The sequence below is a fragment of the Pleurodeles waltl genome, chromosome 5 (genome assembly GCF_031143425.1).
Source record: "Pleurodeles waltl isolate 20211129_DDA chromosome 5, aPleWal1.hap1.20221129, whole genome shotgun sequence".
Taxonomy (NCBI): domain Eukaryota; kingdom Metazoa; phylum Chordata; class Amphibia; order Caudata; family Salamandridae; genus Pleurodeles; species Pleurodeles waltl.
Window position 1 is genome coordinate 1,731,223,893 of NC_090444.1, and position 26,418 is coordinate 1,731,250,310.

The window sequence follows — 26,418 nt, forward strand, 5'->3', positions numbered from 1 at the left end:
TATATTTTTCCATTCATCTAATCATGTGCAGACTGGCATAGTTTCTGCATAGATCATGTTGCTTGCAACATCATTATGCAGTTACAAAGTTTTAGCTGACAGACCTTTTTAGGGTCGAGCCTGCGAGTGCATGTGCTAGTGCATGCACCTCGCTTGTGAGACTCTGATATATACAAAATGGGCTTTGAGCCCGCCAATTGCTTTACCATTAGTTGGCTTCACGCCACTCTTCTTCAAAGCCGTCCTATTCGGACACTGCAGCCGAAACGTCACGTCCGACGCTTGCTGTAGAGCAGAAACCCAGCACAGACTGATTCACATTAATCTGTGCTCAGCCGCTGCTCCCGACATGATTTAGGTACTATTTCTTCCCCCGCCCCACTCCTCCTGCCTACTGCTCCCTCAATAGTGCTTGTGCTTTAGCACTCCTAAAGAACATATATGTGTTTTTGCAGACTTTCTCCCCTCCTCCCCACCTCGCATCCATTCTTTCTCCTGATACTCCATAAGTGTGCATACGTGTGTTTCCAGGTAATCACCTCCTTGCGCCAATTTTTTTTATTTATTTGTTTTGACCTGGCACCCCACTCTTTTGTATTAAGAACTCCATAAGAATGCATATTTTTTTGAGCAGACTCCCTCCTGTACTTATGTCCCCTGCTCTGCTCTCCGTCCCCCGCAACCCCCTCTCCTGCACTTGCCCATGCGCTTCTCCTGATTGCCACCCATATGTTACTTCACCGCCCCTACCCTGTGTTATTTCGGTGGTAAACGCAATAATGCTGAAGTGTGACACACATTGCTTTCGGGTGTTGTTTTTGAACTGTAGATATCCACTTGGTTCTTTTGGCAAGCACCATAAGGCTATTCTGTCAGTGTGAACTCTCCTTACTTTTTTTGTGTAATATCGACCCATTGTTCGTCCCCGTGTAGTTTGCTGACATTAACCGTGAACGTTTTGTTAACATTGTTTCCGTCTCTTGATTGCGCTGTGTGTTTGTTAGAACAACGAAACCAAAGTTGGCAATACGCATAAAATAAATAAAAAATCGTTAACTCCATAACCAAAATTGAGTGTGAGCCTGTATACTAACAGCACCATTTATGACGGGGCCTCCTCGTCGGTCATTACCTCGTAATAGAGAGATTCCCTTCTGTTTTACTTTCCTTATCATAGTACCTCCTAGCACCATGGAAAATGTCTGGCTTGTAGAACACTGACACCTCTTTCCTCTCTTGAAAGTTTAAAGACGTGAAAGAAAATCATAAACATACCGGATTAATTTACCTATAATAAATCTAAGCCTGCAATACCCGCATAGGTCACAAATGTCCAGTGTAACCCTCATCACTCCAGCTGTGACTTAAAAAAATGGCATTGATTCTCCCCTGTTAATAGGGTATTAGAGTCCACTTGTGACTCCCCAACATCTGCTGCCAGCGTAAAAGGCAGGTCGCTGTCCAGAATTGGCATTTCAGAATATTCCTTTGTTTGATAATGTTATCTTTGGATTTCAGACTTATTGTGTTTTTTTAATCAGATTTCCCTGTCAAAGTGTTTATGCAACAATATCTAAACTACATATGTCATGGTTATTTTTATAATACTGAGTCTGCCATTGTTCTATTGATCTGTACCAAAAGGCCCTTTCTTAGCAAGGATAAAGAGTTCAAGGACGTAAACAAAGGGTGTTGGCAGAATGTGGGTTACCTTGTATTATAAGTAATAAAATATCCCCTGTCCTACAAGAAAAGAATAATGCGAATCACCTACGAGTTCTGTATTCTTAAAAAAGAGCTTGACTTAAAAAAAAGAGCTTGACTGACCCATTCTTCTATTGTGTCACAACATTTCTTGGTGAAATTGAATAGCCTCATAATATACAATATATTCAGACCCACTGAAATTATGCAGCAAGGGAAAAACAAATTCTGTGATAGCTTTGACTAAATTCTGCGGCAACACAAATCAAATCATCTGGTGTAATGTAACACATTTTGGAACAGTGTAACTTCTCTATTCTGTCGTTTTTATTTCTCACATACCAGTTAAATTATTGGCTTTCTGTAAGCAAGAGCCTCTTGTGGCCCTACCGAAAACCTACAGTGGGCTTAGAGTTTGACCATGTGTACCCTTTATTGATACTCTCATTTGCTTGCTTATTATTAGATGGACTTTCTTCCTCTTATGTTTGTCCCTTCACATGCGCATTGCTTCCTACATTTTGAGTGGCTGACTTGCATCCTTCCACTGCTCCCTTTTAGGGAGCCACTTTTTTATTGTTAATCACAGTGTTTTTCTTTTTAATAGAGTGCATTTGTTGTCCAGCTCTCTCAGGCTTCTCCATCCGTAAATTACTCGCACGCCACCTACTCAGTGTTGCTTTCTCCACATGTGCTTCTACTCCTGCCAAACATCCATTGTGCTCATGTTTGCTTTCTCTCTCTTGTGTTGTTTTTACCCTGCCTTTTTCCCTTCACCCTCCATTTTATTGTTTAATTTCCACCCTCCCCTGTCACTCCTGTTGCTTCCCCCAACCACTCCGCTGTTGGTCACCCACCTCTACCGGTCCTCTAAAATATTTTATTTAAAACATTTAAAGGGCTTGACTCCTCCCATTGACTGAAATGCATTTTTTTTTTTATTTACTCTCCCAAGTGGTATTTGCCTTTTCAGATAGGGAAAATAATACACTAAAGTGGCACCCTTATCATTCAGTTGGTGCCTGCATGAGTGTCATGCATCCTATGTCATCACGCATGCACAAGCATACTGAACGCAGACAGCAGCAGCGTCATGACACATTTTATGTTATTGTCTTCATTGGTAAACCCAACACGTCCCAAAGTCGAGGCCTGTTGGGTTTGCCAGTGCTTTTTAATTTTATTATTATTATTGCTTATTTATTGCACAGCCATGAGACATGTATTTTTCTGTTAATATACTTCACTAAAATGAAAAACAAACATGCCGTCAAAAAGTATGCTGAAAATCTAGGAACCTAGCAGATGTAAATTGTCATGAAGCAAGAGCAGCAGCATCCTTCTGAAGAAATCTTAAGTGCTGCTACCTTTTTGTTGTTTAGCTCCGGTCAGTCTTTCCAGCTCTGAGAAGAGCTGACTTAATAAATTAAAAAGGATGTGGGATGCTATTTTTTTCTACCACACTACATATTTTAAATGTCTGTAAATGAAATGTGCAGATAATTTAAGAATTTAAGTGTGGAGAAAACAAATATTTTAATAAGATCAAAACCAATCAATGCACCTGGTGATGACATTTCCACACATTAACATTAGTACGCTGTATACTTTTATCAGCAAAACTGTATGTCTGTGCAAATGTAATGCTCATCTCACTTTAATATAGGTTTTTTAAAAGCAGTGCGGTACCAAATCATGCATATTCCACTTTACGCCACTCAACTCCACTCTAATCTGCACTACTCCACGCCACTGCAGTCTACTTTGCACCACTCCATTCTACACCTCTCTACCACTCTACTCGATGCCAGTGCACTCTTCCCCACTCCAGTCTAGGCCATGCCACTCTGCCCTGCACCATCCCCACTCTCTACCACTCTACTCCACAATACTGCACTCTCTGGCACTGTACTCTGCGGTAATCCACTCTACTCTGTACAACTCCACTCTACGCCAGTGCACTTTGTCAATCCACTCTCATCTTCCCTTCACCACTATACTCTATGCCACTACATTCTACCTTACACCACTCCACTCTGCACCACTTCACTCTACTCTGAAACACTCTACTCTATGCCATTGCACTCTATGCCACTCTTCTCCACTCTATGCTACTCTACGCCACTGTGCTATACGTAGAGTGAAGTAAAGTAACATACCATGCTGGTGTACCACTCCATTCTGCACCACTCTACACTCTACACTATTCTGCTCTAACCAATGCACTCTATGCCAATGCAGTCCTAACCTTTTCACTCAAAACCAATGCACTCTATGCCAATGCGTTCTATGCCAATCTGCTCTAAACAAAGCAGAAGGGCAAGTTCATCTGTATGTAGACATGAGAAGAACTAACGCCACAATCCAACGAGAGCAACACCCAGGTCCACATCTTTCAGACATGATCGCACTCCTAAATGGAGCTTGTATAGTTTCAAAATGAGGCCTCATCAAAGGGTATCACCAGCAGGAACTACATAAAGAATCAAGATATCACAGCATTCACCACACACCTGGGTTTATTTTGAGATTAAAAAAACTCCGCTTTGGAGTATCATCAGTAGCCAAAATATTACAAGAAGTAATCTAACACGTGATCAATTCTGTAGTGAATGCACTGAAATACAGTGAAGAATACAGTGAGGAATATTCTGACTAACATTAGAAAAGCATTAATGAACATTGGAACTAGTATGTCGAGAACTTCAAAAAGCCAACCTTACACTGAAATGTGAAAAGGCATTCCAAGAAATTGAAAGAAGAGTCGGCAGTTCCATCACCATGGCATACTTTGGTCCAACATGACGCACAAAGCTCTCAGTGGACCCAAGTCCAGTGGACCTAGGAGCGATCATGCTTGCAGAACATCAACACAAAGAGGAGAGATGCTTAGTGTCACAATCAAGTGGCAGCTTGTCAGACATTGACAGACATACTCCCAAAAAGAGAAGGAAAGCCTTGCCTTAGTATGAGCATGTAAGTATTATCACATTTTTTGTTTTTGGAAAACACTTTGAGATAGCAACAGATCACCAGCCACTAGAAACGTTCTTTGAAAATCTCAGCGCAGAGATGCCACCAGGAATAGAATGCTGAGAAATCCTCTTGCAAGAACATTCCTATTGCATCGGATATCAACTCTGGGAAGACAGCAGCCCAGAGAATGACATGTTTTGCTACCCACTCCTGAAGTGGGTCATCCCCCCACTGAAAAATATTTAAATGTTGTGTTGAGCCACACAGTACCACCATGGTTATCAGTCAAGATGATTGAAGAAGTCACTCGAGCAGACCCAACTCTGAGAGAGGTAGGGTGATTGAGCCTACAACAACAATGAAGACATCTGGAAGAGAAGTAAACTGAAGAAGGAGCAAACATGAAAGATCTATCAGCATTTTGCCAAGTATACAAGGAACTAACCTCTGAGGAATAATCCTGAGAGACATTAGGATAGTCATCCCACAGTCAGAACAGACAAAGGTTATTGACCTGTCACATGAGAGAGACAGAGGAATAGTGGCAATGAAAAGAGCACAGAGAAACTGGGTGTGGTTCCAAGGACTAAATCAGCTAGTAGAGGAGACTCTCAAGGATTGTCACCTGTGTTCGGACAACAAATAAGAGGTCGAGACCACCACCAGTATAGATGTCAGTCCTCCCAAAAGCAATTTGGTACCCTGTCACAGTAGATATTTTGTTGACCGCTGGTGTCCTGGAAACACATCCTGGTTGCGATAGATGAACATTCCAAATTTCCCATTGCCAAACAAATATCATCTACCTGCCCAAAAACAGTAATCCCAAAGCTGGATGCAATATTTGCAGAAGCTTGCATCCGAGAAATGGTCAAGACTGACAATATAACCTCTTCCAGTTGACAAGACTTTTCTGAGCTTGTGGCCCATCTAGACCTCAAACACCTTAAAATCACGCTACTCTGGCCACAAGCCAATGGCATGGTCGAAAGCTTTAGCAAAATCTAAAGAAAGTTGCATAGTAAGCAGACCAAGACCTCACCTCACTGCAGCATACTCTCAGCACCATCCTACAAGTGTATCAAAACGCCCCATAGCACCACAGGACAGTGCCCTGCCACGCACATGTTCGGACATTAACTCAGAATCAGAATACCAAGCTGAAACTACCACCTCGATCATGAGCGCACACACCTGACTCATGAAGAAATACTAGTCAAGGACACAAAGGCAAAAGAAACCAGCATTTGCAATGCAACGGGTCTTGTATTTGTCAGAGTTCGAGCTATTAGCAGTTGTAAACTCCCAACCAGATTTTCTTGCCTCATTAAATGGAGAAAAAAAAACAAGCGCGATCGCGCTGCAAGAAAATGGAAATAGAAACGGTCAAGGGGTCGATGTCATGCAAAGCGCTCAACTTCTGCCAAGTGAGATGCGAAAAAAGAGAAAAAGTAGTCAACAAACCGAACGGAAAACAGTGAGCCTCGTATATTTTCGGTACTTGGTCGCTGCGCTCAAGGAGGGCTAACCACTGGAAAAGGCATGACGTATGCATGCCTTCCACTAATAAAAGTAAGCAGATTTTAAAAGGCAAGCCCACGAAGCAATGAAAGACACTGACGTGACATGGGCGGGGCTCTGAGCCCTTTTCTAACTACTACAGCGTCTCGCAAGTGATACGCATGCGCAAGCGCATGCTATCACACGCTTGACCCTAAAAATGAAACAACATGCCTACAATAGAAGAAGGGCCAAATACTCTGATGTTCACTAGGGTGACTGGCTCCTGGTAATGCCACATTAAGCAAAGAAAACCAATACCACATATGGTCTGTGTCACCTACAAGTAGTGAAGAAAGGGACAATGATCACCACTAGCAGCCGGGACAAGCAAATAACTCTTAAAACCATATCACAGCTTGAAACAGCCGGAGGGCGAAAGGGTCTAAAGGGACTCTGAGTAGGAGAGGGTGAAGACGAGTTCACCCACAAGGCAAGTGAGCTCCAGAATGGTCTTCCCCAAAACTTTTTGCCAGCTTGCCTCCATTTTATCTGTTATTTTTGCCTGTTGGCCTTAGGACTCTGTGCACTTTACCAGTGCTACAGTGCATGTGCGCACTCCCCTAAACATGGTTTGATTGCCATATAACTAATTGGTATAATTAATTTACATGTAAGTCCCTTGTAGAGTGTCATACCATATACTCAGGGCCTGTAAATTATGTACTACCAGTGGGCCTGCAACACTTTTTGTGCCACCCACTGAAGTAGCACCTAAAAACCTTCCCCAGGCCTGCTATTGCATTTAAAACCTCTTGCCAAGCCTTAACCCCCCCTTTTATTATATATATATATATATATATATATACATATATATATATATATATATATACACATCTCCCTCACGGTAGGCCCTAGGTAGCCTATAGGGCAGGGTGCTGTGTAATTAAAAGGTAGGACATGTACCTTTTAGTTTTGCATGTCCTAGTAATGAAACACTCCTAAATTCGCTTTCTCACTACTGAGAGGCCTACCCCTCCAATAGTGTAATGTGGAATTCCTTTTTAAAATTAATAAATTGGATTTAACATTACATGTTTGAAAAAGGCACTTTTAAAAAGTTGCATTTTCCTGCCCTTAGCTGCTGTGCCTGTAACCTGCATTAGGTCACATGACTGGGTGTAACTGACAGTTGGATTCACGCCAACAATCAAATAATAGCGGGATTAGCAGAGCATGAATGTGCCATTACCTGACTTGATGGCGGGGGGGATGACACTTGCAACTGAATAGGCTGGGCTATGCCACCAGACAATAGGCTTAATGACCCTATATTGTCAGTGCATCCAGCTAGGAGCCAGGTCAGAGGATGCAGGAAATTCCTGTAATTTCAGAGAACCCTTCTGGAAACTTCTCCCTATTTCTAGGAGCAGGGCATAAAAAGAGCACTCCTAGATCTGCTCCTTAGTACTGGATCTGTGGAAGGACTTTCAGAGGACTGCCTGCTGCTGTGGCATGGTGTGCACTCTGCCATACTGCTGCTGCATCTGGAAGGACTGCTTTGATGCCGGGAGCCTGGTTGGAACCTTCTGAGACCAGTCCTGCTGCAGAGCCCTGCATCACCAACTACACCCAGGACTCCAGAAGTGGCTCCATGGTCTAGTTCAGTTGGTTTCCTGTTTTGAGCCACAGGGACATAACAGGCTCCTACCATCTTACACCTACCTGCGCCTGGACCCAGTCTGAGTGAGTCTTGCACCTCTAGAGGTCTCCCTCCACTCCTGGACCATTGGTTGTGGAGCTAAAGGTGAACAAGTGTCCATTTTCTATTTCTATTTTGAACCTTAAACTTTACAAATTCAGAACTCTGGTTCTACTAATTGGATTTTCATGGTTTTGGTGTCAAATAATTTATTATAATTTTCACCAATCTTCTAAATTGGTTTGGGATTTTTATTGTGTTGTGTTGTCACTGTATTCCTGTTCGTGTACTACATAAATACTTAACACATTGCCTCAAAGTTTAGCCTGACTGCTTTTTGAGGCACCGTCAGGCACAGGTTAATTTAGTGACGTTTTGTAGTTCACCCTGCAAGGGATTGTGGCTGTTGCCTGCCTAGGGTTCACACCCCAGTCAACCAACCACCCACCCAGTTTCTCACAATCTCCAATGGCCGCAAATCGAGGTCAAACAAAAAGTCCAAAAGATTCAGAAGAAATTGTATAAACCTTTTCGAGTGGAGGGAGAGGTAAGAAAGAGAACATGGATCTAACTTTCTTTCAAACCAAAGAAACAGTTCTAACTAAACAAACTTTTCTAAATCGGAGGAGTGGAGTGCAACGTTGTCAAAGAATTACCTTAGGGTAGAGATGTTAGTAGTCTAGCTGCGACCTCAAAGAGGAGCTTTCTGGAAGAGGAGAAGACGGGAAGGGGAGGCACAGAGGATAACCAAGGCAAGGGGCAGCAGGCCAGCTCCTTGACAAGGTGGCCAACTGTATGTGAGTGTGGCAAGTAAATAAAGACATCCTGCATCTAATGACCTCCAGTGGCTCGTGCATGTTGGGACCTAACCTCTATGTCGTGCCCAATAAATCTGCTCACCAAATCTCACTTCTGGAACAACTACTATGGTGCAAAGTAATGTGGCTTCAGCGCACTGTGAATTCATTAGTTAAGATTGCCCAATTTGAGGGGAATCACTTAATCGAGATGGGGGTGAAACCTCTGATACACAAGCCACAAAAGTATTTAAATAGCAACTGGATTCAAACATTCGATTATTTTAGCACCTTAGGAAGTGGAAAGTCTATGCGCATTTAAGATTGGGAGAGCAACTGCATGATATTGCGGAACTAATTTGAGGGATGTGTTTGTCCACCGTCTTATTTTTTTCAGATTTTTTGGAAATGTCAGCCTCAATGAAATGCCGCATAATTGCACCCTTTTCTCCGTTTTTCAGGCAACTGGCTCTGTGTTCCAGATATGAGGGATGAATGATCACATACAGTTAACTCTAACCACAAAATAAATCATTATTTAGTAATGTTGATTATGTGTGCACGTTTAACTCTGTAAGGCAGGCACACAGAGCATATGCGATACATATGCCTGGAGTGTTAGCTGTCTTTGAGTGCCCAATAACAAAACACAACCTATTGGCTTCATTACCCCCTGTTGGTTTTGGCCTCACTAGTCATATTTGCTCAGTTTGTCTGATTCTTTTGTTTCCCATAGCTGTATAATGCCTATCCTGTCATCGGATTTCTACCGGGAGCACACAAGAGGGTCCTCAAGAACACGGAAGAACTCGATGCATTTATAACCGGCACGTTTGCCAAATATCTCGAACAGTTAGATGTCAATGACCAGCGAAGTTTGATTGAGGCATTTTTTGTCAAGCAGAAGGAGGTAAAGCATGCATATTTTATCAGACTGACCGTAGATATTTCTTTATAACTTGTACGATTACCTGTTTTAAGGGATAAACTGTATGCACATAGAGAGTGGTCTGCTATAGTAGAGGTGGTGATAAGCAGGATGTTTGCTTGGGACATATCAGTGAAGCACAGTATGTTCTGCAAGAGTCAGACAATTTGAAGAAGTTAATCTCACAGAAAATCCCTGAAGGAAATGTGACTTCAGTATGGCATACATATTGCAAGGCTGTTGCAGGCTTCTGCATTAAGTATATACGCATATGCAGTACCACAAACTTTGCACAACTCCAGGATATCTGACTTGCTGTGCAGAACATTATCCTAACATTCCATCTCTCAGAAATGTTCTCCCTCAGGATGGGAATTATGCAGAAACGTATTCAGGTAATTATTATGTTTTTTCTGCAACAACTACTAAATGAACTTGAAATGTTACTATAGTTACTAGGTTTGGAGGAAAACAATGCAGAAAAGCGAACTGAGTGATGTGAAGGCTGCGTTTTTTCGTTTTCTCATCTGAAAGTCATGGGGCTAACAAACCAACAAATTTCATTGTGCAGGCTAAGCAGAAAAATGGGCAGATTTATCTTGAACTGCTCGAGCTGCAGCGGCACCACATATATAAGTACATTCTTGGCTTGGTAGTTTAGTCTGGGGGCCCTGGCTCGGGTCTTGTTAGAAATTAGGTCTCTAGGTGACAGAGGTAAGCACCTTTCCAAGTAGGGACCACAGTTCTAGTCAGGGTATGTCACAACACAACCTAAACTATTCTGTGCTCACCCTCTGGTAGCTTGGCACAGAGCAGTCAGGCTTACCTTAGAAGGCAATGTGTCAAGTATTCTTGCAATAAAACATACAGTAACACAGAAACACCACAAAAACTACTCCACACCAGTTTAGGAAAATAGATAATATTTATCTCAATGAAGTAAGAACAAAACGCCAAGAATCCAACATGCACAAGTCAAGATATCACTCTGTAGAGGTCTAGGTAAGTCTTTATCCTTAGGAAACAATGGTTTTATCTTTTTAGCACACAGATCTGGGATGAGTCAAAAATAATGATGCAGAGTGCCACAGAGGAGGTGATGCATTGAGAAGTGAAGCGACAAGACAAGACCAGCAGAACAGCAACTAGAGGATCAGGAGCAGATGCCCAGGAAACCAGAGTCAGAATGAAAAGAGCTTAGAGGACCAAGGCAAGGAGGACCATTCATACTCCAAACAGGGGACCCAGGAAGGTCTAAACATAGGCCCAGGAGATTCGAAACCTGAAACCTTGTTTGCAGTTCTACCTGTTGGTGAGCCCATTCTGAAATCTGAACTAGACTGTACATAGCCTCTTTTATTTAGCCGGCTGGCAGATACATAGTAAGGTTTCTCTGCTATTTGCAAGGTCAATTGCCAACTAGTAAATGATCTCTACTATTTTAGTCAGCAGTCGCGTAAATGGCATAGAAAATTAACTGGATCTGGTTCCCATACTACCTCCCTCAGACAAGAATACAAGAATCATAAATACAAAGAGTATGGGGAGCTTAGTGGACAGAGCGGTCAGGCCTGTTCAACTGGTCATCAGCTCACAGATGTGGTAATCTAATTTAGACGTGTGGTATGGTTTTGGTAGCCACATTCTATTAGGGGAGTCCTCCTTATGGTGGTCTCGCACACATTGTAGTATCGTACTTCATCATTTGACCACCTATCCCCACCTAGGTAGGGTGGTACCACCTGGGAAGACTCAACCTCGTTGTTAAAAGAACTCTGCGGGAGTGCTGCAATGATATCTTTCTGGATAAAGTGGAGATCCAGTTAAGTGAAAACATAAACTAAAATTACCTAACAAATCACTAGTGTGTCTTACACCTTTAATAGTGGTGTTTGTTGGTAAGGTTAATAATACAATTGGGACACTTGAGTATAAAGATTCAAAGTTTCACCTTTGTCCTAATGGCCTTTAGGTCTAAATTTCGAATTTTGGTGTAATCTTTGACTTTTGGTCTGCGTTTACCTTTGTGAATTGGACCCATTGTTTGGTGGCAAGACCTTGCCAAATTAGGTCTCATGTTGGTTCCAGGTGCTGATCCACTTATAAGAATTTCAGATGTACCTATATTCATTCAGTTTCAGGACAAAATGGTGGTTGAGGACATTATCAAAGTGTTTCCTGATTTTTTTTTTTTAATGACTCCATTGGGTGTAATGGGAACTATGGGCCAGATGTACAAAAATGCAATTTTGCATTTCTTAAACAGCGACTTCATTGAACTCCCTATTTAAGAATTGCAAAACGCTATGTACAGAGACACTGATTTCCTAATAGCGATTCCTTCGCTATTAGGAAATCAGTATTAAGAAATCGCATTACATTCTAGTCTATGGGACGATTTGTAAAATTAAGGATGACAAAGGGCAAAAGGACCACCTTGGTGCAAAAAATAGGGGTGCACCTGTAGAGCACACACATGCTCCTTATGTTGCGATTTTAAAAAAAGCACTTTGGTGTTTTTTTTTTTTTTTTTTTTTTTTTTTAAATGGAACTAGTTACCACCGACTTCAAATCAGTGGTAATTGCATCTCCTAAATGCCTAGGTTGCATTTAGGAAATGCTTTGTACATCACAATAGGAATGGCAAATAGGGAATCCCTATTCTAGGAATTGAAAATTACAATTTCTTCAAGCTAGAAATCGCAATTTGTGATTCCTTAAGGGCCCTTGTTCATAAGAAAAGGCCGTTTTGCATTTCTTAATGGCCCGAAATACCGATTCGGACTAAGAAATGCAAAAGGGCTTTGTACATCTGGCCCTATGTTCATTCTATCAAGCTTGAGAAGAATGCAGTTCCTGTCACTCATAAGGGTGCGTTCAGTGTTTTTAAATGTAAGAGTAGAATTGAAGAATCTACTGGAGAAAATGGTCAAAGAAGGTATAATTAAAAATGCTGGATCATCTGAGTGAGTAAGTCCTACAGTTATTGCGAGGAGGAAGGATGATGATATCAAACTCTCTGCTGATTACATAGCCTCAACAAAAACATTGTGGTGGAGTGTCGTCCCTTACCAAAGATCCAAGAGTTGCTAGCTAACACTGCAAATGCTAAATATTTTTCTCTTCTCAATTTGAAGTCTTCATATCACTAGATTCCCTTGGATGAGGCTTCGCAAGAACTCACAACATTTGTTACACCATTTGGTTCTTTCAAATTCACAAGACTTCCATTTGGGTTGTTTTGTTTCCAGAGGTTGATTGACACTGTTTTGGAAGCCATTACAGGTGTGCAGGCTTTTGAGGACAATGTTCTCATTTTTGTTTAAATATTGGATGAGCACCACCCTGTTCTTACCAAAAGTTTCCAAACTCTTTAAATCAAATTTAAAGAGTTTGGAACTACATTTCACAGTGATAAATGCAAATTACTTTTATATTTTTTTATATTTTGATTATTTAGGTCACAACATTAGCCCCAAGGCCATTCTACCTAAATTGTCTAATCAAAGAAATTGAGGAGGCCCCACCACCCCGTGATAAAGATAATTTTCAATAGTTTTTTTATTTCTACACCTAAGGACGGATTTAGAGTTTGGCTGAGGGGTTTACTCTGTTACAAACATGACGGTTTTCCAATCTGCCATAATACGATCCCATTATAGCCTATGGAGATCGTAATATGGCGGACAGGATATCCGTCACATTTGTGACGTAGTAACCCGCCCACCTATCTTGGCAGTCGCATCGCCAAGCCACGTCCGCGGTGGACTCGAGAAGACCAAAAAGTTGACTGTCTTCCGCCCGCCGTATTTAGATGTTACAGCTCTGCAAATGGTGTATTGGTGGCAGTTCGCAGTTTGGTGACGCAGGGAGGACATCACAGAACTCAATGGACATTGTACAATAGCAGTGGCTGTGAAATAGAGGTAAGTCATTCACAAAAACACTCTACCATTGTCATATGTGTCCCCTTTCATCACACACAACACACCACATACACACCGGTATCCATTGCCATACCAACAAAACACAACACATACCTGCAGTAAACACACATTGATGGACATCCATGACACAACATACAAATACCATTGACACTGCTCCCATACATGACACAACCACAACAACCAACAAAACACCACACTCATTTACACAAACACACTCACACAACTACACACATCACAACAATGACAGCCACACACCACCACTTGCCTAAATGTTGCACGGAGCAACACAACACAATATACACAGCAACACCAATGCCATAGGCAAGTGGCACACATACTGACAAAACCACATCACCCACTGCAGCTCCCCCCACCTCAACCAGCCATTTGCATCGTGCACACACACACATACTGACTAACACACACACAACTCGCAGCATAACATGACAGGAACAGGTCCCCTGGCAAAGTGCACACGTGGACACAGTTGACAGGTGTGAATGTACCGTCATTGTGGTGCCAGCATTCATTTGTCAATGAATAATGACACAATGATGAGAATGTTGTGTATGCGTTCGATTTGTGTTGTGTAGCAGTGTGCCCACACCCGTGTTTGACTCCCTCTTGTATCCATCATGTGTGTCACAGTATCATTACTGAGACATGTATATGTCTGAAATGTTTCCATGCTTATGTGCAGTGACCCCCCCCCCCAACGTACAGTGGAATGTGGAAAAAAAGGTGGATTTTCATCCCTTTCCCCCCCAATCCGCCAACTCAGACTTGGAGGTCGGACCGCCACTTTTTCCTTGGAGGAAAGGCAGATCCAATTCTGCTCGGCGGTAAGTGTAGCTGGTGTCCTGCATCAGCCACTATTGCTCATGGCACTATCAATGGCAGATGGGATTCCTTTGCCGAGATGGTGGTTCAAATGCAGGCTTTTGTCATTGGGACTCCCAACTTCCAAATACAGCAGGCGGACCATCACGGTGGCGGGCACTTTTCAGTTGAAAGGTCAATGATGGGACCGTTACCAACAAGATCTAAATCAAGCCCCTAGTTTCTTTGGGAAAACCTTGAAGGATCTACACAAATGACTCCTTGCTGACTTCAGTATTTCGTCCAGTTCACAGAAATGTATAGCTTTCAGGTATCCACCCAGGCCTTCACAAATGGGCTACTTCTCAGTACAATTCCAAAACTGTGTTAAAAAATTTGATTTTCTGAATGAAGTCTGCATGTTCCTGAAAGCTCGGAAGATGGTGATATTAGCACCATAAACCTTCTGTTTGTGCCATTTGCAGGAAAAAGAACAGACACTTTCTTATGCAGCACTTTTTCCCATTTTCCCCCCAAAAATTAAAATGTAGCTATATTTTGCCTAATTTCTTGGTAACCTCCAGTGGGATCCACAACCCCTGGGTACCTTTTGAATCCCCGGTATTTTGGAAAACAAAGGATGCAAATTTGACGTGAATTGCTTAAATGGACAAAAACCTATGGAGGCCTAAACACGAACTACCCCAAACAGCCAAAAAAGGCTTAGCACTGCGAAGGGAAAAGGTCTAGCAGCGAAAGAGTTAAGAGTCACATGACTGGTTGTAGTTGGCAATTGGTCTTTGTGTATTTCTCCTTAATAGCAACACATAATAGAGAGATTAGGTGTGTCTGGATGGGCCCAGCCTGTCAAGATGGAAGGGCAGAGTTAGGCACAGCCTAAATAGTCTGTGTTCTTCCATCACACAAGGGATTGCATATCCCCCTGTAGTTAGTCTTAAGCCAGGACAGAAGAGGCAGGAAACATGTGCACTTCAAAGGGAAACCTCTCAAAGTGTCTCCCACTTCAAAGGAGGCACCAGGTAAAAATATTCGGCTACAGGCATCAACTCTTCAGTACACTTCTGGACCAGTGGAAGATTCTGCCAGGAAGAAGGACTGCTGTGCTGCTGAAAGGGCTACCACTTTGTTAGGCTGATGCCTGCTGTGCTGACTTGCTGCCCTCTTCTCGGAGAGAAGGACTGGACCTGCAACCTGTATCCAGGACCATCAGAGTGACTCCAAGGGCTAGTCTCTTGTAACCAGCACCTGGACTCTTCAAATGTTAGTCCTACCCTGCCAAGTGGTGCTACCCCAGTCCTGGACCTTTGGAAGTGGGCCTGAAGGTGCTCTGCCAGCCCATCTGTGGATTCAGCGGCACAGGGGTATCCCCTCTGCTGTGAGGCGCAACCCAGAGCAGGACTGACGCATCACCTCTGCTGCAAGGACTCTTCTAGCACAAAGGCTCTGCATCAAACTCCAAGCCCATTGGGTCACTGGAACTGCCACTACGCACCTCATCCCCATACATGCCCTTGCATCGCAAGCCTCTCGTTGATGGCAGCCTCGACGATGACGCAGGACTTTGCATCACAAACCCAGCAGTCTCCTTGTTACCCAGCCTGTACTCGACACAGGACTTCGCATCACAAGCTTCCCTTGTTGACGGCTTCCTCTGTGACAACACAGGATCTTGCATCGCAGCCTTGCAGATCTCTGGAACCGATGCTATGCAACACATCTCCAACCAGGAACACACATTTCCTCCGTAGCAAGACGCTTCCCTGACGTGGGACCTCACAACTTTTCTCAGCCAGGATTTAAGATAATCTTGTTCTCTGAGTTTAACTGGGTCCTTGTAAGCTGACCCATGCTCCATCATGATTGGCTTGAACTTGTGACTTTGGCCCAGTCCGGCGCACCCAGATATCCACAGTTGGCGCTTTGTGCCTCTTGGAGCTATTTTCACTTAAATCTTTAAAAGTGCATATCTCTAGTTCTACTGATTGGATTTTATTGATTTGGTCTTGTTTTATTTATTACAAGTTATCCTATCCAGTGTTTTCACTGTGTTACTGTTTGAAGTGTTGCACAAATACTTTTCACATTGCCTTTGAGTTAAGCCTGACTGCTGTGTGCCACGCTACCCAAGGGTTGACCTCAGGTTAATTTAGGATTTGCTTGTAACATCACCCTGACAAGGTCAAGAACAAGATCATTGTTCCTGCTTGAGTAGGGTTTCACTCCCCCTCAATCAGTAACCCAATTTCTTGCATACTTTCTTTCTAATGTAATAAGTGCTTGTGTTTGCAAGCTGCTTCTTGAGATGTTGCCAGAAATTAACATTCCAGCACAGTAATGTATTTTCTGATGAGTGGTAAACTAATTTGTTCTACAGTTCAGTTTTAGGTCTCAGCTACAGGTAGGTTTAGCTATTTGTAGGCAGATCTGTTATTTCCAGTCAATTACATTCCTTTAAGGAAGCTTTGGCTCAGGCTGTTGTTCGTGATTAGATAACATGCTACCTGCCAAGCTGACTATGTAGTGTGTGGATGGAAAACATTCCCAAAAATTCCCCAAAAAGTTTGTCTGCTAAGCTTGATATTTAACATAGGTACTCAAAACATCTTAAGAAACTGTATCATTGGGCACAGATCACACCATGCTTTCCTTCTGCTGATATGTGGCATTGATTGGCGCTGCTACCTTCGTAATCATCTTCGTATTTACTTACCCTAGCTTTAGTCTCCTTCCCCAGCTCAACACCCATACCCGCATTTCCATTCACTGTGGACCATATTTATCAAAGAAATTACGTTGTTCTTGCACCACGGAACGTGGTGTAAGAGCAACGCAACTCTTAAGGCAGATTTATCAAGCCAAGCAAGGCCACCTTCTGTGGCCTTGCCTTGCTTGATAAACCTATAGCAATTCAAAGCAGCACAAAATTGCTGCATTACATTGCTCTGCCCTGGAAAGGTGTTCCAAGGGTGGAGTATGGGTGTTCCCACGCATCCACCCATGGTTTTTGGTGCAAATCCAGATTTACCATTAGTAGTACCCTACCCGGGTGTTGCGTAAAAAGTGAAATACCTTTATTTCTCCTTGTTACTTCCCCTTTCATTGTGTGCTGCAGAACAGGGATTATGCCTGAGGGGATTGTTTTCTTGCAGGAAAGTGTCCCGTCCTGCAAAAAAACATTCCTGCTTACAGCGCAGGCACCTTTGTACCACAGTGCAAGGATGCCTGTATTGGTGCTAGTCAGCACATTGTGCATCAGCGGCGGCAAAAGCCAGGAGTGCAGCGTAGAGCATTAAGTATGATGCATTCCTCCCCTTTCCCTATCATGTTTAGCACAACAAGGTGACTTGCTGCGCTACGTGATAAAATGATAACTATGCCCCTAAGTGTTCTGCCATCATTTTCTTTTCCTTCCTGGGCTTTTCTCCCACTGTGCTGGTCTACCATCCAATGTTTGGAGTTTGCAAAATGCTGGCCCCATAGTTTGAGGATTGTTGATATGAATGATGCTTGTGTAACTCCAGAATTCTCTGTACCCAGAACCCAAATTCTTTAGTTTTCTAAAACGTGATTGATGCTTTACAATCTAACCTCAAAACCAATGATATTACATCCTCCCCCAGCTCTCAAAAAGAGAATGGACTTCTATGAGTATAGTTTGACTCTTACCAAGGTTAGGAGCTTTGCATATAGCATGACATGCCTGATCTACTGCATATACCATTCTATAAAAGCCTGGGAAATGGGTTGGCTATTACAAGGACTGTCTCCCCACAAACTGCAGCACTACACTTATAAAACAATAAGATTATTTATTTAGAAAATGGGATACAATGGACTTGACGAAGATGTATTGTTACAGGCACCACACATCTATATTAGCTAATAAATATATAACAGATTAACACATACCTCTCCCTTTCTAGGAAACATCTAATCCGGACACGTACTTCCATGACAAGAACCTAAAATGTGTTGTGAGAAACCTGTTTGTAGCTGGAATGGAGACCACTTCCACATCTCTTCGTTGGGGGATGTTACTCATGATGAAATACCCGGATGTTCAAAGTAAGTAATTGAAAATGTAATACTGACTTTGTACTCACCCTTTTTAAACTAATGTCTATACATAAAAACAAAGAATGGTACATTGAGTTTGCTTTTTTTATTTGAAGAAAAGCATTGCAATAACAAGTAAGGATGCAAGGAGGCAGTGTGGGGCTAGAACACAGTCATTGTTAGAGAATCAGGGAGGGGTGGAGGGAGAAGCAGGAGGGTGCAAGAATAGCTTAGATCAATAAGGACCCTGCTAAGAATGGGCACACAATTGAGAAAATAAGGAAAAGGGGGCAAGAGCAGCAGGTGGTTGAAGGAGATTGAAGGGTGACCGGGAGACATGGGGAGTGACATAAAGAGAAGGGGTGGGAGTCAAAGGTAGAAACGAGATACAGACATATGAGGGACATATAAGGGGCATTACATGCTCTCCCATCCAGTGCCAAAAGTCGAATGCTATCAAAACATGAAAAAGAAAGTAAATCCAAGACACCAGAAGTGGAAGAATCCAGCTCATTCAATCAAACAAAGTGTGAAAGCAGACATGAGTAGGTGTAAAACAACATGGTGTATGTGAAGGCTAATAACTCACCCCTTTCAGTAACTGAGAGCACATGCATTACATTGCACAATCCAACAAGCAATGCTTCCTGGTAAGTCATTCATGGATTATAACTTCCAGTGCCCATATTTAAATATATTTGCTATACATGGGGTTCCTATTAATCCCAAAAACCTGGATCCACACAAACACTCAGTGAACTGCCCAACCAGGCAACTTTGCAGGCAGACAGTGGTAAGCAAGCCAACAATACCATTCATCTACTTTTTCTAAATGCTTTGTATCTTCTTCTTGTGATCCCACAGCAGAATGCTCATGCTTAATTTTCTGTCCCAGGATAAGCTGCTAAAGCCTGACAGATAGACATCACCAACAACGCAGGCATGAGCAGTTTACCAAAATGGGGATTGGGGCATGGCTATGGCCCTGACCAAGATGACCACGATAAATGAGAGTGACTCCACGTTGGTTTGCACAACATATGGCAGAGGGAAGCCCCAGATGGATGAGGCATTTCTCTGAAGTCACATGTGAGCAAAGCAGATTGGTGACTCAAATAAATTAAAGAGGCACAATCATCCCTACAAAATGGCACCTTCCCGCCTTGTATGGTGTGGAGAAGGACCGGGCAAAAGAACTTCAGCAAAACATGCATCTGTGCTGTTGAGACTGAGCGACATGGTGCTGGAAGTCCAAGGGACATTGATGAGTAGTGTGAGGGCTATAGAAGGTCCAATTCAAGGCAGGAGTCCCACACCCAAAGAGTATTTGAGCTGGGGTGCACGTCTGCCCACCCGAAGCAAGAGGTTGGTCAGAGAGGCAGGGGAGGTTAATTTGGTCCGGCTGCTTCCAAAGTGGCTGGTTTCTGTATTACCCTGTATTGTGTGTCTGGAGGCCAGACACAGCAGATATTGAGTGAAGACTATAGGTATTGCACATGTCGCACAGGCAAAGAAAAGAAAATGCTAAATTTCTTTCAAGCGCTCTTGCAGATTACAACATTTCAGTCATCCGCGGGGTCTTCCGCAGATTTTAATGAAACGGCATTACTTAGAGGTCCAGCTCTCTCTAGTGTCCAGTCTTTTAAAAGTAATTTCAGAGAAGAAATAGAGGTGAACATCTATAAAGGGCTTGAGGTGTAAAGGCCAACTCGGGGATTCATATTGCTGCACTACAGAATTACATAGGCTCTTGACATACAAAACAAACTGCAGAAGCTGTGCAAAGTCAACCAGGAGAGGCAAAGGAACCCAGAGAAGTTCTTGTGCAGTTTAACAGTTTCCAGATTAAGGAGCAGGTCATGAGGGCAGTATGACAAAAAGAATAAGTAAGGTTTAAAGCCTTTGAATGTTCTGTATATCAGGATGTAACCCCAACTATGCTTTGGCAGCACCAGCAATTTAGACCAATTGCAAAACAATTGCATAATTTGCAATGCAATGGGTCTCACATTTACTCGAGTTAGAGCTATTAGCGTTGTAAATTCCTAACTGGACTTTTCTTGCCACATAAATTGAAAATGAAAAGTAAAACAGTTGACATAAGCGAGCTGATGCGTAGCACCATGCTATGAGCGTGAAAGAGAGACACAATAAGAAAGAGAAGTTTGCTCGCAGTCAAACGTATCGCCAATCATGCAATTATCCTTGTAACAGGCAGTTTGCAAGGCAGTAACAAAACTGCCCAAGGATGGACAAACATAAAGCATTTACATATGATAACAAAGGATTTATAAAAGGCAAGCCCACTAAAGAGTGAAAGTGATGGGTGTGGTTAAAAGCCCACAATACATATAACAGGTCAAAACCTAAAAACGACAGCTGGATTGATCTTGTCAGTATTTGAGAATATGTAACACATTCAAAGCATTTACTGCATTTATTGTCATTAACATAGTTCTTTTTTTGAAAAAATAAGAAATACTCACTGCAAAAAGCATGATGGCCAGGGACATATTCGAGAATGTGTACCACACTCAAAGCATTTAATGCATGTGTTGATTGTCATTAACTCAGTTCCTTTTTTTAAATAATAACTAATATCCACTATAAAAAGCATGATGGCCGGGGACAAATTAAAAGTGACCCAAGAGCAGCTTAATGGTATGAATAACCATTTGCCAAACACACGGAAGGGCTTGGGAGTGCGGAGCTTGGAAGGTGCAGGGTTTGTGTTCACTGATCATGCCAATTTTTTGGCTTCCTGGGTGCTGATAGACCAAAGGATAGGCCCCATGCTTCTCAATGGCTGCAGGATACTCCATTTTAATTAAAGCGTGGACTGCAGTTTTTTTGGTCTCACACAAATTTATGTAGAACTTTATGTACAGCGTTCCAAACAAAGTGTTTGTTTTTCATTGAATAACATGCTACATGTTTCTACAGTGTGATTGTTTCCTTTTAACGGTCTTTCAGGCCTTTAATCTTTGGAGTCTGCTTTACCCACGAAGTAACTAAAATGTTTTTTGTGCTTCAAAAGCGACACTTTCTCAGAGTCCTTGCCTCACTTTCTAAAGATATATAAGGTCTGCTTTTTATAATGTTGGTGACTAGAGTTCATGTCAATCACAATTTGTCATTAACAGAGCGATTACTACATTTACATATATTATGAGCAAAAAGATTTTTGACTAGTACCCATTTGAATTGTGAAGTACAGACAAAACACCAGCAGGAGCTGCTATTCCGTGAAAGAAATGTTAATCCACCAGTTGAGGGACTGTATTAATTTTTGACACATTCATTATGTTTAGCAGTATCTAGAATTTAAACCATATATTCCAAACTGCACTCATCTGTAAATTGCTCATAACAATTCAACAAGAAGACATTTGTGAACCGCTGCAGTCTAGAAATCATGTACGCTTGATAAATAATAGGTTAGCGTAATTTCTGGCATTTCATGTTTTTGTTACTCAAAATTCCTGACATTACTCTATTATTCCACATTGCACAATTTCACGTCAATTCAAGTTAAAATCCTTTCATGAAAGCATGGGAACAATGTAAAACGAGTTAGAACTATTAGCGTTGAAAATTCCTAACTGAACTTTTCTTGCCACATAAATTGAAAATGAAAAGTAAAACAGTTGACATAAGCAAGCCAATTCAAAACGCCACGGGCGAAATTTTTTTTTTTTAAAACGAGCGTGATCACGCCATGTAAAACCTTGAATTCTCAAAGGAGCGCTAGGATAAACAATAGAATTAAACTGGTAGTCATGAAACGGCTCGATTACTGCCCAGCGAGTTTGCGCTGCCTATGAAATAAAAAGAAAAAGTAGTCCAGAAACCATATGGAAAACATGGAGCCTCATATGTTTTCAGTAGTTGGTCGGTGCTCTTGAGGAGGGCCAAACACCGGAAAAGGCATGACGTATGCATGCCTTTCACTAATGAAATCAAGCGAATTTTAAAAGGACAGCCCACAAACCAATGCAACCGATGGGCGTGGTAAAAAGCCCACAGAGAGATTACAACAGGGACCAGAACGCTTGCGCCCTCAACCCTAAAAAGAGGAAAAGTATGTTACAGATGGGCATACCCTTCTGGTTTTGTTTTTTAATACTATAACAAAATTAATCAAACATTAAGCAAGTTGGTGGCAGCTCAGATGTTTAATACCCAACTGAAACAGGTCAGGAAGTGAGTGATCAAATGCTCACCACTCCAATACAGTGTGAATAACACATGGGTGACCCCCTGGCCATAAAGGCAATGTGCTTCTTCCTGTGTGTTTTCTCACAAAACTAATGTGAGGTGAACAAACAAATCCACTACAGGAAGAGACAGATCACGAAAGTTTGCGATTTTATTCCCAAATACAGATTTCAGAACGAGTCACTGACGTGTTTGATCTAAAGGAAGGCAGGATGACTTAGTTGATATCCAAACTATTGGGACAACCTGTCGCTAATTGGTGATGTTATGGCAAGAAGACTATTGTGTGGGGCAAAGTCTTAATCTCTTGAAGGCTTCATTGGGACATTATTGAACTTCAAATAGGTGCAGCTGTGAGAAAGGGGTCCAAAGGAGTGGATTAGGCCTAACTCTTTATATGACAGAGCAACTAATGCTTATCACCAATCGGATTAAAGGGGAATATGTAGAATCAAAAGTTCAACACATGCACCAGAAATTTAGTAAGGGTAAGTTGGAAGTGTTATGTTGAGAAATTGTCATAAGCTGCTTTTATTTGCACAAATTGAAGGGGTTACACGGAGTATACTCGGAGGAATAGTTTGACACAGCAATCAGGTAACATTTGGTAACACTGCGACTATGATAATGAATGGATTATATAATTGATCATAAGGGGCCTAAATGCACAAAACAAAAGAGCAAAGATATGGTGTTTCATTTGGGATGGGAGACATGATGTAGTAAATTTTCAAAAAACACCTGATGAGATCAGACGAGTCAAGACTTCAACACAGCAATACCTTCAGACCTTCTACTGATTAGCTAATGCAAAACATAATAGGGTAAAAAATTTCGTCCTGGGGTCTGTGCACTTTACGCCCTTACCCCAGCAAAAAGACAGGGAAGGTAGATAAATAGGTGCATATTTATACTTGTTTTTGCACAAACCTAACACTGTATTTATACTTTGATGCTAGACACGTCTAGCGTAAAAATTATGGGCTTAGCGCCATTTCTAGAGTGCGCCAACCCACCTTGCGTCAATGAGATACAAGATAGGCGTTCCCGTACTAGAAATGACTCTAACCCCCTATGCCGTATCTATACTGTGGCGCAGAGACCACGTGCACGGAGTAAGCGGACCCAGATAATGGCGCTAAGCCTGCTTAGTGCCATTATCGAACACCTGGGTCAGACCAGACATTAAGGTGGCTGTGGACCCATTTCCAAGGTCAAACACCATAGAATGGGCCCATGATGCCCACCCCAAGTCCCAGGAACACCCCCACCCACACCAGAGGGACAACACAGGATGAGGGACCCCATCCCAGGTAAATAGATGTAAGTATATTTTTTTTAATTATTAGGTGTGCCATTGGGGGCCCCTGGCATGGGGCCTCCTGCCTGGCACTGGGTCTAATGGCCTTGTCCAGGGGACACTGGTCCCCTGTGATGGCCATTGGGGTGGTGGCCATGACTCCTGTCTACACTTTGACAGGAGTTATGCTTGTGGCTGCTTGTGCGTCAGAAAATGACGCTAGGCTGGTTAGCGGCATATATTTAGCCACTAACCAGCCTAATGTAATTTCTGACCCACTAGCGCCATACTCCCTAATGCCATCCCTGCCCGGCTAGCATTTTTTTACCAGGCACTAGCCATTGCTTAGCACCATCTTTCACCATTGTATAAATATGGCGTTAAGATGGCCCTAAGAAATGGCATTAGCCAGTGTTAATATTTTTGCCTCAAAACTGCGTTAGCAAAGTTTTGCGGCAAAAAGAAAAACTACGGGCCATAATGTTTCGAGTGCTGCTTGAGGGGAAGCAAAGTCACCATTGCTAATGAGAGTACACGAAACACGTGGAAATACAATTATTTACTTAAATTCATACATAGTACGGAGAAATGTGTGGTAGGTGACATAATTTTGCTGGTGGACTTCAAATCAGAAGGGATGCTGCAAAGTATAGTAGAGGAAATAGCACCACATATGATTGGAGCTTTTTCTAAGAAGCTAAAAGGCGCTCCCTAAGAGACCAGACTAAAAGACATTTGGAGGAAAGTAACTTATTTGAATATTCATTCTATTTGAATTCACATAAAACCTACTCCAAGATTGATTACGGCATGGCCAGTGCTATTCGTCTCCTAATAATGAGGTGTTATAAGATTTTTTTAACATTGTCATCTCAGACTAGGCTCTGATCACACTTACCTCATGCCCTGTTCGGAGTTTCTGTAGTAAGACACTAATTAATGATGCAAAATAAGGAGTAATTCTAAACTAATTTTATAGGCAGTATTTTAACGGCAGAAATTTAGGATGCCTTTAAGACAATTATCTGGGTGACTGCACAGGAATGGTGGCAGGGGTTAAGAGAGGGAGCTAAAGAGAAAAGGAACACTTTGAAGGGAAGCTTCATAAGGGGAATGGAAATATAGAGAAAGCCCCTTTCCATAAACCTACGAGAAAACCTAGACCTAGAGATAAACTTAAAACAATTGCTACGAATAACTCTGAGTTCTGCATCCGTCGCTTACAAAATCTGAGCTACAAACATGGGCATAAAGTAGGTCTTTGACTGGCACTATTATTGCAGGATAATCAAGAGAAGGATTATATAGAAGAAATAAGACTGTTAACTTGGGGAAGGGCATTCATGTAAGAGGATAAAATGGAAGCATTCTATGACTTTATTCACACCCAACAACACAAAGCAGAGCACTCTCCAGAAGCTGACCAACACACATATTTGAAGATATGCCATCTTCCTAGGCTGACGATGGAACAATGTGAGGCCTTAGAAGCCCTGATATATATAAAAGATCTCAAACCACATAAGGCACCTAGCCCAGGTGGGTCAATGGAAGGATTCCAAAAACATTTTCAGCAGTATTGGTGCCCTAGCACTAATGCTGGTTACATGATCCTGAGGTCATACCCACAATGGATGAAACCAACATTTCCTTAATCCTCAAATGTGTGCTTCTCATAGGCCAATAGCACTTTCAATCATTGATGTGAAATTATACACAAAATTTTGGTTGTACGATTGGAGCCTGTCCTGCCTGCCCTTGTCTACCTGACCAAACAGGCTTTAGGAAGCACAGACAGGCCCATGGTAATAATAGATGAGTGGTCCATCTAGTTGAAAAGGCTAAAAATAAATTGATTCCAACTGCATGGTAAAACTACAGATAGAGAACGTTTTCAACAAGGCCTTCTGGCGTTTTCTCTTTAAAATCATGGGGATAGCGGGTTTAGGACAATACTTTGTGGCTGTGACCATGGCAGGATACTGGTTTCCTGTCTAGAGAATGCTTTTAAATGGTGGAACCTCCAACACTTTCGCTCTGGAATGAGGGGTATGTCAAGTGCACTCTTGCCCCTACTCTCTGTCCTTTCTCAATACATCTGTAAATGGTTCCACATTAATAGCAGAGAGCTGAATTGTCTTATCAACGGTCCTGATGGGCATGAAAAAAATAGATTTGCCGATGACGAGCCTCGAACGCTAACTTCCACACCGTAATCCATCTCCAAATTACAAATACCGCTAACTGAATTTGAAAAGGTGACAGACTTTTAAATTAATATGTCCAAATTGGCAACTCTGAGTTTTAACCTCCGGTAAGACCGTAAGACACAGAGAATATAATTAAAGGGAGTGTTCACCTAGTCTAGAATTATTCTGTATATTTAACTATGAGCTTCTTTTAACTACCTTGAAAAAGGATTTCCACTGAGAGTAGCACTAATCCTCTCT

At 42.1% G+C, this 26,418-nt stretch overlaps 1 protein-coding gene across 2 annotated transcripts in view; it reads left to right on the forward strand.

Annotated features, from left to right (window-relative positions):
* LOC138296715 (cytochrome P450 2K1-like) overlaps positions 1–26,418 on the forward strand; it is a 271,693-nt gene that overhangs the window by 129,715 nt on the left and 115,560 nt on the right. For both annotated transcript variants that reach the window (XM_069236115.1, XM_069236113.1), the window contains exons 5-6: positions 9,416–9,589; positions 18,318–18,459. In XM_069236115.1, coding sequence (XP_069092216.1) covers positions 9,416–9,589; positions 18,318–18,459 — 316 coding nt within the window. The remainder of the gene's footprint in view (positions 1–9,415; positions 9,590–18,317; positions 18,460–26,418) is intronic.